This window comes from Primulina tabacum, chromosome 13 (genome assembly GCF_025594145.1).
Source record: "Primulina tabacum isolate GXHZ01 chromosome 13, ASM2559414v2, whole genome shotgun sequence".
Lineage (NCBI taxonomy): Eukaryota > Viridiplantae > Streptophyta > Magnoliopsida > Lamiales > Gesneriaceae > Primulina > Primulina tabacum.
The window spans coordinates 25,463,532-25,480,368 of record NC_134562.1 but is presented as its reverse complement, the minus strand read 5'-3'; the positions used below and the strand labels follow the sequence as shown (position 1 = coordinate 25,480,368).

The window sequence follows — 16,837 nt, the reverse complement described above, 5'->3', positions numbered from 1 at the left end:
GGTTCGGGCAATAATTTTAAAAACGTACCTAGACAAAATATTTTTCGGGAGTGGGTTTGGACTTAATGGGCCTGATTTTAAGTTATTGGGCTTGAAAAATCTTTAAAAAAAAACGTTTCTAGGACCCATTAGTGCATATTTAGCATTTTTAGTTACCCCTTAATCATCCCTAAACCTAATATTATTTTACACCAGCCAACACCCCTCCTTTCAGCTCAGTTTTCTCTCGGTTTCAGTACTCCATAGCAGCTAGGCTTCGGCTAAATTCTTTTTTTGCAAGAAAAATTAATCAGGAGATTCCCCGACACTCATTCTATGACGTTCTTGCATGGAAAACATCAGGCACGCCACATACTTTCATTTGTACATCTTATACGCCGTATACGTTCTGTTGTGTGTTTAATCATATGCGAAATTCACGATCCAGACTTATGCACGGAGGTTGTTCGGTTTGCTTCAAGTTTATGCATTTCCTTTTCACCCACTCATGGTTTTCTTCTGAATTTTTGCACGAGGGCTGCTTTATTGTGTGTTTAGGGTATGTTAACACTGATAAGGAGAGGGTTTGTAAGCTGGAATCGAGGCCTTGTCGAGTTGAGAGGGAGTTGAGTTCATTCTTTGAAGTATTGGCTCGTAGAGGAGGAGATCGGTGAATTTACTTGAACCAGCGGTGCAAGGGCTGATCTAAGCCATGGACCAGACCTTGGTGGGTCTGAACCACGGCCTAGGAAGGCTTGAGCCTTACTGGAGCAAGCCTTGTAGCCGATCGGGCGTGGGATAGTGGGTTAAGACGCGAGGTTCACTTGGGGGTGAACTTTGAGCAGGCGAGCTGTGCTTCTTGCATGGGAGTGTAGCGGTGGTTTCTTTGGGTGCAGAGGAGTCCTAGGGTGGTCTAGGAAAGGCTGAGTCGTGGCTGGTCCGCTTGGTTTTGTGTTAGGGATGAAAACGTGGATAGGTGTTGAACATGGGGTTCCCGTAGGTTAGTTAGGAATTTTTCCAGAAACTTGCAGGTCATGTCGAGGGGTTTAAGGGCTTATTCTTGATGGTTTTAGAGCCTTTAAGATGTTTATAAGGTGTGGCAACAAGATGAGAAAATTTGGATAAGCTTCGGTTCGAGTCGGGTTAAAACCGGGACCCCGATCCAAGTTTTAAAACGAATCGAATAAGTTTTGAAACGGGCTCCAGTTTACGTCTAAGAAATATTTATAAATATGTTTTTGGATTTTTTAAGGGTTTTGGTAAATTTCGGGTTAAATTTAGAGGTCCAGGGGTAAAACGGTCATTTTGGGTTTCCAGGGGCAAAATGATCATTTTTCAACCGGGGTGAGATTTTGGTCATGGCAGCGTCCTGAGCACATTTTATCATGTTTTAAATGTTTATGCATCATGATCTCGAATTTTGAATTTATGAAATGTACGTTGCATTCTTGATTTTATGAAACAAAATTTGCATATGTGCATGATTTTGATAAGTGATAAAAATGATGATGTTTTGAATGATGAGAATTAGTTGTGGCTATCTAAGTACATGTAAATGTATATGTAAATGATAATGATGAGGCCTAGGCACAGTGGATGGGTAACACTGTCACTGATGTCCGATAGCCGCCAGGTACTACGGTTTATGTATGATGGATCCATCGTAAATGATGATGATGTACGATAGTCACCTCTAATAAACTAAATTCACCAAAGGGTATGATGAACGATGAATGATGATTAACGATGAGTTGTTTTGACATGTTAGAAATTCATACGATACGTTTATAATATGCTTTTAAATTTCATGAAAGGTATGTTGATTACATGATATTTTCACTGTTGTGTGTTACGTATATGTACTTGTTATTTCTGGTACAGGTGTGTTGAGTCTTTGGACTCACTAGGCGTGTATGATGCAGGTGAGCATGATATCGAGGGGACTGGAGGTGCCGAACTCTGAGTAGGCAGGCCTGGTGGGGCAACACAACCCGAGGACCACATGTTTTCCGCATAGTTATGATTTTATGAGTTGGGAGGATTTGAATATTTTTATATACGCTGTTTTATTTCACTGATGGATGTTAAGAATTTTCTTGTTTATGCTTACTCTATATTTTTATTGGAAAATACTTATGATTATTTTTATATGGTATTTTTAGATGGACTGCATGCATGCAAGATATTCAAATGCATAATTTCAAAATGTGAGCTTTAAAAAAAATATTTTCGCATTTTAAAGAAGTAGATGTTTCAGTTGGTATCAAAGCAAATATCCTGTATAGGGTTGTGCCGCCGCCAGCTTCTGCAGCTCGGTCTTCAAACCTCAAGTATGTAAGCTTTTATGTTTTAAAGTATTTACTGTTGTTACCTGCATGTTTACATGATTTACGCTTTATTATGATTTACTGTACATGTTTAACTGCTTTTACGATTTAAGGATTTACTAATTTAAAAATTAGATTTATTGAATGATGGTTACGTTTATAAATTGGATTGTTTTCATATATTCCTCCCACACGTACTCCCAGTACAGACAGGAAGGATGAGATTCCTGGAAGTGGTAGAGGACCGCCGCCGCCTTTAGATATAGCCACCCAAGTTTGGAGGATATGGCTAGGCTTCTGGAGCAGGTACAACAGGCTCCTAGGCCTCAGGTGGATGTTTTTGAGCAATTCAGGAGACTTTATTCGAAGGAGTTCGGGGGCACTATAGATCCATTCTTGGCCGAGAGATGGATTCGTTTGGTGGAGCTGCATTTCGAGTACCTTCAAGTGAGAGATGGCGACCGGGCCAGGTGTGCCATTTACATGCTGAGAGATGATGCATCCCTTTGGTGGGAGGGAGCCGCTCATGCAGTGGACTTGGTTACCCTCACCTGGGACATGTTCAAGGAGTTGTTCTATGGGAAGTATTTTCCAGCTGACGTCAGGGGCCGCCTGACGAGGGAGTTTATGAGTCTCCGCCAGGAGGACTCATCTGTGGCGAAGTTTATCCACAATTTTGACAGGGGTTGCCATTTTGTGCCCATGATAGCGAGAGATGCCGCCCAGAAGCTGAGGCATTTCTTAGATGGACTGAGACCCACTCTTCGTCAGGACTTCATGCTTATGCGGCCGGCAGGTTATGATGAGGCCACCGCCTGCGCTTTTCAGGCGGAGCAGACTCTGAGGGACATAGACTTTGAGATGCAGATGAAGCGACATCAGACTCAGTCCAGCTCCCAGCCTCAGAAGAAACAGTTATTAGGGCCATCGAGACAGTAGGGGCAACAGAAGCCCCAGGGTCAGTTTAGGAGGCCCCAGCAGCAGAGACCTCCTCAGACGTCAGGGGCGCCTAAGCCAGATGACAAGCAGCCATGCCCACAGTGCAATAAGTTCCATGTCTGCAAGTGTTTGTGGGGCACCTACAGATACGTTTGTTTGCGGGAAGGAGGGTCACAAAGCGGCGGGCTGCCTTAAGAACACGGGCCCCACTACTGGCCTAGCTTATGTGATACATGCCGATGAGGTCGAGGCAGAGCAGACTCGACATTGATTATTGTAACCCTTGCGTTTAAGATTTTACTCTATCGCATGATTGCATGGACTTTATGAATGCATGAGAATTAAACTTATGGGATTGATAACTTAGAAAAAATTAGTATGCATGTTATACCTGGTTGGGATTAAGAATCCAATTGTTTTAACGGAGGATATGAGGGCTTAATTGTATTAACAATAAATCGAGGACTTTATTGATAAAAATCGAGATTTTTGCGGACTATTTCCGAAAATTTTGTCATTTTGAGTATTTAATTGTGAATTTTCGAAATTTCTTTCAAATTTTTGGGATTAAATTCGAAAATGAGGAAGGGTCGTATTGCAATTCCGAAAACTTTTATAGGGGTCATGTTGAAATTTTCAAAAAGTTGAAGGACCAAAGGGCAATTTTCGAAATTTTGAGGGTTAAACTTTGAAATTTTGAAGAATATTTTGGTTTATTCGTTGAAATTTTGAGTATTTTGGGTTAATTGCTGGTAAGAAAGTCTCTAAGTTCAACACTATTGGATTTAATGGTATGTTTTGTCGCAAGGAGGATATATATTGAAGGTGTATCCACGCATGCATTGCTAGATTCAGGGGCTACACATTCGTTTATATCCGAATCTTTCGTCAAGCGACTAAGAATCATACCAGTAGCGATGGATTCAGGGTTCAAAGTATCGATCCCATCCGGGGCTCAGATGTTCACTTCCTAGTTAGTGAAAAGTTTGGAGCTTCAGGTTACAAAAGTATACGGTGCAGGAAGATTTGATAGTGCTACCATTGCCGGAGTTCGACATTATTCTAGGTATGTATTGGCTTTCGTTGAATGGAGCAGTAATAGACTTTTGAGAGAGGTCAGTGTTTGTCCGACCGCTTAGTGGTAGGCCATTTGTTTTTTAGGCAGCCAGACACCAGCAGTTGCCGCACGTCATTTCCTCCATGTGTGCGAGGAAGCTTAACAAGAGAGGCTGACAGGCATTCTTAGCCAGCATTGTATCAGTGACAGAGTCAGTCAGTTAGAGGCTAGAGGATGTGGATATAGTTAGTGAGTTCTCTAGTGTTTTCCCTGACGATGTTTCAGGCGTACCACCGGACATAGAGGTAGAATTCTCTATTGAGCTCATGCCAGGGACAATGACGATATCTAAGGCACCCTACCGTCTATCACTTGCCGAGATGAAGAACTGAAAGATCAGATACAGGATTTGCTAGATAAGGGTTTCATTCGCCCTAGTTTTTCTCCTTGTGGCACACCAGTTCTTTTTGTCCAGAAGAAGGATGACAGCATGCGACTGTGTATTGATTACAGAGAGCTGAATAAAGTCACAGTCAAGAATAAAAATCCATGGCCGAGGATCGAGGACTTGTTTGATCAGCTTCAGGGAGCATATGTGTTCTCAAAGATAGATCTTCGATCCGGTTACATCAGCTGAAAGTGAGGGAGTCTGATGTGCATAAGACAGCCTTTCGGATGCGTTATGGCCACTATGAGTTTTTGTTGATGCCCTTCGGCCTGACGAACGCGCCATGGATCTTCATGGGCCTCATGAATCGCGTGTTTCAGCAATACTTGAATCAGTTCGTCATAGTTTTCATTGACGATATCCTGATCTATTCGAAGAGCAGGGAGGAGCACACTCATCATCTGAGGACACTACTTTAGACTCTACATGACAGGCAGTTGTATGTCAAGTTCAGTAAGTGTGAGTTTTGGCTGGACAGAGTGGCATTCTTGGGCCATATTGTATCTCAGGATGGTATAGAGGTCGACCCTAGTAAGGTCGAGGCTGTGAGAGATTGGTCAGTGCCCTAAAGCGTGACAGAGATCTGTAGTTTCTTGGGATTAGCAGGGTACTACCGAAAATTCATCCAGGAATTCTCTTCTATTTCGGTGCCTATAACCCCTTTACGAAGAAGAATGTCAAGTTTATCTGGGGACCTGAGTGTCAGGAGAGCTTTGATAGGCTGAAGCTAGCATTGACCACTGCACAAGTTCTAGCTATGCCATCAGGGCAGGGAAACTTTGTGGTTTATACAGATGCATCGAAGCTTAGTTTGGGCGTGGTTCTAATGCAGCAGGACAGAGTGATAGCCTATGCACGCAGACAGATAAAGGTCCATGAAAAGAATTATTCGACCCATGACCTCGAGCTCGCAGCAGTGATATTTGCCCTGAAGATCTGGAGACACTATCTGTATGGGGAGAAGTGCAGAATTTTTACTGACCATAAGAGTTTGAAGTACTTCTTCACACAGAAAGAGATTAATATGCAACATAGGAGGTGGCTTGAACTTGTGAAAGATTATGATTGTGACATTTGCTACCATCCGGGTACGGCCAATGTGGTTGCGGACGCTTTTAACACGAAGCACGCAATGATTGTTCATTTTTCAGTGCAGAGACAACTACAGGCGGAAATCAGAGATTTGAGCTTGCAGTTTATGCCAGGGGCGAGGCCCCGAATATTGCTACTCTGACAGTACTGCCGACTCTAAGAGACAAAATTCGAACAGGGCTGACTTCTGATGAGCAGTTATAGAAGTGGAGAGAGATGGCGAAGCTAAGGGCCAGAGACTGTATACAGTTGTGAACTGCATAGTCAGATACAAGGACTGCCTATGGGTTCCTGACAGCAATTCCATTATAGCAGATATCCTGAGCGAGGGACACAACACCCCGTACTCCATCCATCCAGGGGGTACAAAGATGTATAAGGACTTACAGACTCTGTATTGGTGGCTGAGGCATGAAGCGGGATATTCTGCTATTTGTCTCCGCGTGTTCGACTTGTCAGCAGGTTAAGGCAGAGCATTAGAGACCTGCAGGGAAGTTGTGACCACTCCCTATTCTCGAGTTGAAATGGGAGTATATCACCATGGATTTTGTGAGAGGGCTTCCAAGGACTACTGGAGGATTCAATTCCATTTGGGTGATTGTCGATCGGTTCACTAAATCAGCTCATTTCTTACCGATCCGGAAGACTTTCACCATGACTCAGTACGCATAACTGTACATCAGAGAGATCGTCAGACTGCATGGGATTCTGGTGTCCATCGTGTCAGACAGGGATCCGAGATTCACATCTGCATTCTGGAAGAGTCTCCATCAGGCGTTGGATATGAAGCTACTGTTTAGTACTGTTTTTCATCCTCAGACAGACGGACAGTCAGAGAGGGTGATTCAGAACTTAGAGGACCTACTCCGAGCTCGCATGATCGACTTCCAGGGCAGCTGGGAGCCAAAGTTACTTCTTGTGGAGTTCACATACAATAACAGCTATCAAGCATCGATCGGTATGGCTCCATATGAGGCACTGTACGGGAGGAAGTGTAGGTCGCCAGTATATTAGGATGAGGTGGGAGAGCGAGCAGAGTTGGGTCCGGATATTTTCAGACAGACAACAGAGTTAGTGGGCAGGACTCGAGACAGATGAAAACTGCACAGAGCCCTCAAAAGAGTTATGCAGATCAGAGGCGGTGAGATCTTGATTTCGCAGTAAGGGATCATTTTTTTGTCAAAGTCGCACCGATGAAAGGTGTGATGAGGTTCGAGAAGAAGGGCAAGCTCAGCCCTAGGTTCATCGGACCATTCGAGATCCTAGAGAGAGTTCGGACACTTGCGTAATGAGTTGCGTTACCGTCGAATCTGGAGGGAGTTCATAATGTGTTCCACATATCCATGTTGTGAAAGTACATGTCGAATCCTTCACATGTGCTGAACTATGAGCCACTGCAGCTGACACCGCACATATCATTCAAGGAGAAACCCACTCAGATAATGGACAGACAAGAGAAGAGGCTCCGGAACATGGTGATCCAGATGGCCAAGTTCAAGTGGCTGAATCATTCCGAGGAAGAGGCCACGTGGGAGACCGAGACCGAGATGAGGAGTCACTACTAGAAGTTATTCCGTACGTGTAAATTTCGAAGACGAAATTTTATTTAAGGGGGGAGAGTTGTAAGGTCCTGGAATTTAATCCATGTAACCTACCTGCATGCAATCTAGGGTTTTATTTAATTATCTGTTTAATTATTTTATGCATAATTATTCTATGATACGAGTTATTTCACCAAATTTTAAATGTTCATGCACTATGATTTTTAAGTTGCATTTCGCGCTCGAACGAGGAACGGAGATCGGGGAATTATCAAGAAAAATTATTTGTATTACATGATTAATTTTTATTAATTAATATAAGATGTTTTAAATGTATTTTTCATGAAATGGGCTTTATTGGGTATTTTTACCCGCATGATTTTATTTTTATCCGGTATGCAAATTTTATCGAATCGGAAGAGTTTTCGAAGGTTCGAGCAATAATTTTAAAAACGTACCTAAACAAAATATTTTCTGGGAGTGTGTTTGGACTTAATGGACCTGTTTTTAAGTTATTGGGCTTGAAACCACCTTTTAATAAAAAAACGTTCCTAGGACCCATTAGTGCATATTTAGCATTTTTAATTACCCCTTAATCATCCCTAAACCTAATATTATTTTACACCAGCCGACACCCCTCCTTTCAGCTCAGTTTTCTCTCGGTTTAAGTACTCCATAGCAGCTAGGCTTCGGCTACATACTTTTGTTGCAAGAAAAATTAATCAGGCGATTCCCCGACACTCATTCTACGACGTTCTTGCATAGAAAACATCAGGCACGCCACGTACTTTCATTTGTGCATCTTATACGCCGTATACGTTCTGTTGTGTGTTTAATGATATGCGAAATTCACGATCCATACTTATGCACGGAGGTTGTTCGGTTTGCTTCAAGTTTATGCATTTCCTTTTCACCCACTCACGGTTTTCTTCTGAATTTTTTCACGTGGGCTGCTTTATTGTGTGTTTAGGGTCTGTTAACACTGATAAAGAGAGGGTTTATAAGCTGGAATCGAGGCCTTGTCGAGTTGGGAGGGAGTTGAGTGCATTCTTTGAAGTATTGGCTCGTAGAGGAGGAGATCGGTGAATTTACTTGAACCAGCGGTGCAAGGGCTGATCCAAGCCATGGACCAGACCTTGGTGGGTCTGAACCACGGCCTAGGAAGGCTTGAGCCTTGCTGGATCAATCCTTGTAGCCGATCGGGCGTGGGGTAGTGGGTTCAGACGCGAGGTTCACTTGGGGGTGAACTTCGAGCAGGCGAGCTGTGCTTCTTGCATGGGTGTAGCCGTGGTTTCTTTGGGTGCAGAGGAGTCCTAGGGTGGTCTAGGAAAGGCTGAGTCGTGGCTTGTCCGCTTGGTTTTGGGATAGGGATGAAAACGTGGATAGGTGTTGAACATGGGGTTCGCGTAGGTGATTTAGGAAATTTTCCAGCAAATTTCAGGTCATGGCTGAAGTTTTTAGGGGCTTAGTCTTGATAGTTTTAGGTCTTTTTAGATGTTTATAAGGTGTGGTAACAAGATGGGAAAAATTTGGTTAAGTCTCGGTTCGAGTCGGGTTAAAACCGGGACCTCGGTCCAAGTTTTAAAACGAATCGAATAAGTTTTGAAATGGGCTCGAGTTTACGTCTAAGAAATATTTATAAATATTTTTTGGGATATTTTAAGGGGTTTGGTAAGCTTCGGGTCAAATTTTAGAGGTCCAGGGGTAAAATAGTCATTTTGTGTTTCCAGGGGCAAAATGGTCATTTTGCACCCGCGGTGAGATTTTTGTCTTGGCAGCGTTCTGAGCACATTTTATCATGTTTTAAATGTTTATGCATCATGATCTCGATTTTTATGAATTTATGAAATCTACGTTGCATGCTTGATTTTATGAAAAAAATTTGCATATGTGCATGATTTTGATAAGTGATGAAAATTATGATGTTTTGAATTATGAGAATTAGTTTTGGCTATTGAATTATATGTAAATGTTTAAGAAAAATATGTAAATGATGATGATGAGGCCTAAGCACAGTTGATGGGTAATAGTGTCACTAATGTCCGACAGCCGCCGGATACCGCGGTTCTATGTATGATGGATCCATCGTAAATAATGATGATGTACGATAGCCACCGCTAATGAATAAAATTCACCAAAGGATATGATGAACGATGAATGGTGAATGATGATTAATGATGAGCTGTTTTGACATGTTACAAATTCATCTGACACGTTTATATTATGCTTTTAAAGTTCATGAAAGGTATGTTGATTACATGATATTTTCACTGTTGTGTGCTACTATATGTACTTGTTATTTCAGGTACAGGTGTGTTGAGTCTATAGACTCACTAGGCATGTGTGATACAATTGAGCATGATATCGAGGGGATTGGATGTGCCGAACTCTGAGTACGTATGCCTGGTGGGGCGAAACAACCCGAGGACCACATGTTTTCCACATATTTATGATTTATGAGTTGAGATGATTTGAGTATTTTTATATACGCTGTTTTATTTCACTGATGGATGTTAAGATTTTTCTTGTTTATGATTCCACTATATTTTTATTGGTAGATACTTATGATTATTTTTAAATGGTATTTTTAGTTGGACTGCATGCATGCAAGATATTCAAATTTTTATTTTAAAGATGTGAGCTTTTTTTAAAAAAAAATAAAAAATTCGCATTTTAAATAAGTAGATGTTTCACAACCTTTCTTAATGGGATATTCAGGAAGGATTTACGTGTCTCAACCTATAGGATTTACATCTATAGGAAGTGAGCATATGGTATGCAAACTTCATAGATCTATTTATGGTCTAAAGCAGGCATATAGGAGTTGGAACCTCAGATTCGATGGTACAATCAAAGAGTTTGGTTTTAGTAAGAATCCTGAGGAACCATGTGTGTATAAGAAGGTCAGTGAGAGTGTTGTGACATTCATGATACTTTATTTTGATGACATTCTACTCATTGAGAATGATGTAGGGATGTTGCAATCAACTAAAATATGGTTAGCAAGTAAGTTCTCGATGCAGGACTTGGGTGAATCATATTTTGTATTGAGAATACAGATCTATAGAGATAGATCAAGAAGATTGCTTTGTCTCACCCAGTCCGCATACATTGATACCATCGTTAAGCAGTTCTCAATGGATGAGTCCAAGAGAGGACATCCACCAATGTGTCATGGCGTGTCCCTATCCAAGTTTGTGTCTCCTAGGACTGATGCAGAGATAGCGGCGATGACAAGCATTCCGTATGCATCTGCAATTGGTAGTATCATGTGTGGGATGATATCTACTCGTTCTGACGTGGTTTTTGCACTAATTGTAGTGAGTAGATATCAATCGAACCCTGATCTTCCACATTGGAAAGCTGTGAAAGACATCCTCAAGTATTTGAGAAGGACCAATAATTTGTTCTTGGTCTATGGGAATGGAGAACTGAAATTGGAAGGTTATACTGACTCTAACTTCCAAAGCGATATCGATGATTCAAAGTTGACCTTTGGGTTCGTATTCATGCTCAATGGTGTTGCTTTCTCTTGGAAGAGTTCTAAATAAGACAGTACTGCGGATTCCACCATTGATGCTGAATACATTGCTGCATCAGCTGTAGCAAAGGAGACTGTTTGGTTAAGGAATTTTGTCCAAGATTTGGGCATCATTCTTAATGGAGTTGCTCCAGTCCTGGTGTTTTGTGACAACACGGGAGCCATTGCTCTGGCAAAGGAGCCAAGGTCTCATCAGAAATTCAAACATGTATTGAGAAAGTACCACATCATCCGAGAGATTGTGCAGGAAAGAGGAGAAGTGTCAAATGAAAAATTCAGCTCGACAGATAATATTGTTGATCCACTAACTAAGCCTTTACCTGGACAATTATTCGAGAAGCATCGCGAATCGACGGGTTTGAAGCATATGGGTAGTTGGCTCTAGTGCAAGTGAGAGATTTTTAGAGTAGGTACCCGTCGAGCCAAGTGTTGGCCGATGGTTAACATTGAAACTCTATGTATAAACAATCTTTATTTTAATATTATTTGAAATTATTGTTTTGGCACATCTTTATCTGTTTACCAATGTTTGTTGCATTGATAATGTGAAAACCTTAATTTCCAGTAGTAGCTAGTATATTTCAGAAGCTAACAATTCCAGTAGCAACTAATATTTTAGGAGCTGGTAGTTTTCCAGCAGATAGAATTCCAGCAGATAGAATCCAGCAGCAGACAGGATTCCGGCAGACAGTTACTGATTCAGCTTATGACTTGTAACTGAAGCAATTATCATGGAATAAAGGTTGTAATGACACATAATGACAGATTATGGCCATTTATTTGGGAGGCTAACAGTCAGAAATTTGCCTATAAATAACACCCTCAAATCTCTGAATTGGTGTTACACAAATCTTGAGTATCACTTGAAAATTCGAGTTAAGAGAGTGCCTATTTTCGAGCAGTAGAAACCAGTAGCAAGAACAAGAAGATTCCAGATTTCAACCGAAACTTTCTAGCAAATTACGATAAGTGTGCTTATGTATAAATATCTTGAAATTAGTTTGATAATTAATGTTTTATGTATTTCTGATCTCTGATTTTTGAAGCACTGAAACCTAGTGAACTAATGGTAGGAATATATATTCTGAACATTACTGAATTCTAATTACTGATTACTGGCCTCACCCCTTAGAGGAGAGAACATATAGGGGACTGATATCAGTTTAAGCATGAAAATCACAAGCGTGCTCGGTGCTTACTTGTTAAATTTCTGATTTCTGTTCTGAATACTTATTTCTGAATACTGATTCATGTTCTGAAAATAAGAGTTAATGTATATTATTTTATTATTGTTTATGTTGAAAATGACTTTGAAAACTGAGAGTTATTCATGCCTCCGCTTACTGAGTGACAATCATATCACTCACCCACCAAACCCATCTCAGATAAGAACAAGGAAGAATTGTTAGAAGAAGAAGAGCAGATCCAGTTCTGGGGCTGGTGAAGAAGATTGTTATTTCTCAATTCTAGTTTATGTTTTCCGCTACATATGTTAAGACGTTATTATATTTGATTTTACATTTTCGCTGTAAAACATTAGTCATTTGACTTTGTATCGGACAATGAATATTCAGTATTATGAATAAAAGACTGGTTTCTAAATTATGTACTTCTGAGGCTTGTTGTTTTCGAATGTAAATTTGATAGCAACGTCGGTGTCGACTAATCCATCACTGGGGCGTGACAGATAAAGTTCTTGAATATAGAAATTATAGAAAGAATATGATATGCTCATATGATGGGTATCATGAAACTCATATTTGAAAAACTGTATATTCTAAACAGTTCCTAGTCGATTCAGCCGCCGCTAAGAAGGATAAAGGCCGCTCGAGTTTGAGACTAGTATCTGCGATGTGAGTACAATGTTTCATTGGTAGGGGACATTGTGATGTTCGAGCATGCATATAGGTGCTCCTTTTAGAATGCACTGAACAACCTCCATAAAGGACTTTCCAACTGGTTCTCACTGATCGAGTGAAAACGTTCTAGTTTATGGTTGTACATCATTAATCCTTATGACATGGGACAACATTGTGACTCTATAAGCTATATGGGGGGGTCATCAGGTGGCAATGTTGAGTGTTTTATCGAAACACATAGGAGTCGATGTATTGTAGTCGGAGATTTATCGCTTACTTTCGAGTATGTATATCGTATGTTATCTCATGTGTATGACGTAAAACAAAAAAACCAATCTGGACAATGACAATAAATTATTAACCTAATTTTGTATTCATAAATAAGTCAGAATTCACAAAATATAAAATGACAATAAAATTTGCAGAAATTTAAAATGGAAAGGACGTAAAATACTAGAAAATAAACTTAAAAAATGAAAAATGCATGAACATTAAAGCCGAAACTTTACAGAGTTTTTGCAAGTGTTCTGTGATTGAGTAGTTGTCTTTTTTCTCTTTTTCTGCCGATTCCTACTTTGTTCAGTTTTGGGGAGTTTCTCCAATTCTTCCACGATCCTAATCCACGATATCGCCCTAAAAACTGATTATCCGCTCTTATTAATTCAAATTATCAGAATATCTAATGGGTTTTACCAATTAATTCTCATACACTTCCTTTTTGTGGATTTGCACCAAATCAACTGGGTCCAAATAATTTCAAGCCACACATTATAATAAACATTAAAATATTTTTAAGTATATTACTATTTTCTGAAATCTAGTATGATCTTTTTACCCAATTCATTTAGTCCATTTTTATTTTTAACCAGCATTGACAGTTTAATATAAAATCCAACATGAAAAAAAATATAAAAACGAAAATTGGGATGTAACCCTCTCCTCTTTTACTTTAACTAAACAACAAACACAGCGTTTCACAATCTAATTAATGATATGGACAATATCCAACTTGCGAATAATTAGGGGTGTCAAAATGCAACACGACCAGTTAACCCGACACGACCCAACACGAAAAAATCAAGTTCGGGTTGGTGTTTTCGGGTTCGGGTTGGGTGGGTTTGGGTTAGTGCCAGGTTAGATGGGTTTCGGGTTGGGTCGCGGTTTGACCCGAAAACTTTTTTTTTGAAAATATTACCTATATTTTTATATATTGTATGTTTGAACAAAATTTATTGTATATTTATATGATGAATTTTCATCGTTTAATATTTATTTTATATATTTTTTATTTTTTTAACAATTGTTTATTTGATTTAGTAAATATACTTTAATTTTCAATGATTAAACTTTCAAATTTAAATCGGAAATTTTGTTATTATGTGTTTAAATTAAAATATTATTAATATTTTTTATTTTTTCGAATTTTTTTCATTAATTTTTTTTTAAAAAATAAATAAAATTCGGGTTAGACGGGTTCGTGTTCGTGTAAAGGGTTTTCGGGTTGCTTCGGGTTCGGGTTGAAAAAAAAATAAAAAAATTTCGCGGGTTGACCCGGAACCCGATCCATCCGACCCGATTGACACCCCTACCGAATAATAATGACATAGTTGTGCATATAGAATATGTATAACTCATTGTGTTCTATTTGAAATCTCCGGCAACAGCTGGTGTTACATCATTTATTAAATCATCAACATTGTCTTCGAAACATGTGAAAGCATTAACAGCATTGAATACTAGTCATTTTCGCATAAGAACTGCAAATAATTGCGCTCCAACCTCAATTCCTGAGGAATCCAACATGTGACCAAGCTTTGATTTTAGCTTAATGGCCCTTCGAAAGATTTCTTCAACTGTATCGCCACTGAAGTGATTTGTAAAAGTTCCTTCTGCAAGTGCTCTAAGGTGCATCACTGCAAACTCAAGGTCTATAGGTGCTTTAGGGTCTATTCGAGCATTCCTTAGCTTCATATTTACTATGCTAAAACACCCATTTTTCTCCACAATTCTCGACATTTGTTTAACCGAAGGATATACATGAGGGATGTTGAATGAGTCCACTTCATCTTGATTTATGAGTCCCTGTGTTGAAAATAATGGAATTAATTGCAAATGCGCAAATCCATATATGGGACATGTAACATTAATAAAATGAGAGTTGTGATATTAATAAGTTTGCCTTGTAACAATGTATTCATCGATATTTATCTGGCCAACTAACTTTTCTTTTGTCAAAGAAGTTGGTTCTCAGGCAGTGCATGTTCAAATAACATATCCTTTTAGATTGACTGCGTACACATTAGTTAATATATATAAAATATTAACTAAGATCAAATAAATAATGTTCCAAGTTACCTCTTTAACCATATCAATGAGGATGGATTCAAGAAAACTAAAAGCTATGCCAACATCATGCGTAACAGTCCCCCCATCAGGCACACCAGGCATGATTATCACAATCATCCCCCCTTTCACAATCTCTTCCCCTCTTGCATTTAGAAAAACATCCATATCCTCGTCAAATCGTGCTGCATAAGCTCCCACAACTTCATTTGTCGCGCCTGTATAATGAATTTTACCTTTATTCCATGCCGGAGAGTTTTTGTCAACCAATTCTTTCGGCACCTTAGAAAGCCAGTGGATTGAAGAAGAGGAATATGCCAAGCAAATGGATTTTCTAGGGAATAATCGGCCGTAAAATGATCCTGGTACACCTGCTACATAATAGCGTCTATCAACAGGAAGAGACGAGAAAAGGGTATTAAAGTCATTAGCAACTTGGTCATTGAAGAAAACTTGAAATTCGAGGTTCTTGGGATCGAGACCCTCTACGCGGTACTTATGTTCAACGCTGTCAATTATGTTTTCCATGGCTAAGAAAGTGTTCGGGCCAATAGAACAACCCAAGTCTGCAATGGTGAATGTCTTTGATATCGTTGACGATACTAATGATTTGACATCAAGATTTTGAATTAGTATATCCATGATTAGGTTCTTCGCTGCATTGAAGCCCTCTCTCTGCCGAATATTGAATAAATCAGGATTATCAAGTACTGATGATATAGTCGCAGAAACTGGGAAGCAAAGTGTTATCAATCCATTTTTTTTAAAAAAAACATGCATATATTTTTCGACTTATAAATATGCAAAAATATAATTCTCTACTGCATCATATGTATATTCTTCTAATCTTATCTCGACCCTTTTATCTTCTATCCTCGCAGATGATAAATAGCCATCTCAATGCTCATGAAGAAATTAATTTTAAAAAATTTGAGTATTTAATTTTCCAACAATGAACATGCATATAGAATTCTTAATAATTTGCAAGAAATAATTAATATAGAAGATTGAACCTGAACATGAGAATTGTTTGCATAACTATATATGCCTTTACCACCATTCATTGGAGCTCCTTCTGCCATTGTTGCCTTTGATTTTTCTGTCTTTCTTTAGAATATAATGCAAATATAAAATTTTTCTTTATTATTTATAATAATCTTTCCAACACCCAAGATCAAAAGTAGGGGTTGCTTGCTTGCTTCAACTTCTCACCTATATGGTTTGGCACAATAAAATAAAATAAAATAAGAATAATACTAAAGGTAGCACAATACATCGCTAAATCTATATTTACAACAATTATATCATGATAGACGATAGTTTGTGTTTAATGTATGTTGAGATTTTGAAAAATTGAAAATTTTATGTTGTACAAATATTGATTTACATATAACATCGTTTATAAAATAGATGCCAAGATTTGACCAACTTAATTAAAAATTAATAATATTTCGAAGGTTTAATTTATATAGGCAAAAAAATAAGAAAATAAAAAAAAAATTGTAAAACGTAGTTTTAATTTATTATAATTGAATATTGATGGTCAAACTTTGCAACTGACCATTTTTAAATGGCGTCGACTTTGTTTAAAAAAATAACATAGACTTTCGTGAAGGTTAAATAGTGTTTTTTGAATAAAATCGATATTTTAATATTCAAATCTTTATTATGTTTTTTACATAAATTTTAAATATTTTCAATTTTTTTGAAA

General features: G+C 38.8%; 1 protein-coding gene across 1 annotated transcript; it reads right to left on the bottom strand.

The window, feature by feature from the left end:
• Positions 1-14,374: 14,374 nt before the first annotated feature.
• LOC142522469 (loganic acid O-methyltransferase-like) lies at positions 14,375-16,278 on the bottom strand. The gene is made up of 3 exons (XM_075625890.1): positions 16,140-16,278; positions 15,139-15,801; positions 14,375-14,865 (listed from the first exon to the last, which is right to left on the bottom strand). The coding sequence occupies exons 1-3, from the start codon at positions 16,206-16,208 to the stop codon at positions 14,524-14,526; spliced, it is 1,074 nt and encodes a 357-aa protein (XP_075482005.1). The 5' UTR covers positions 16,209-16,278; the 3' UTR covers positions 14,375-14,523.
• Positions 16,279-16,837: the final 559 nt, after the last annotated feature.

Excerpts from the sequence above, each read along its gene's own strand:
- LOC142522469 (XM_075625890.1), bottom strand. The coding sequence starts at position 16,208 with ATGGCAGAAGGAGCTCCAATGAATGGTGGTAAAGGCATATATAGTTAT. Across the intron at positions 15,802-16,139 it reads CAAACAATTCTCATGTTCAG|AGAGAGGGCTTCAATGCAGC; the intron begins GTTCAATCTTCT and ends AATATTCGGCAG. Across the intron at positions 14,866-15,138 it reads TCATTGATATGGTTAAAGAG|GGACTCATAAATCAAGATGA; the intron begins GTAACTTGGAAC and ends TTTTCAACACAG.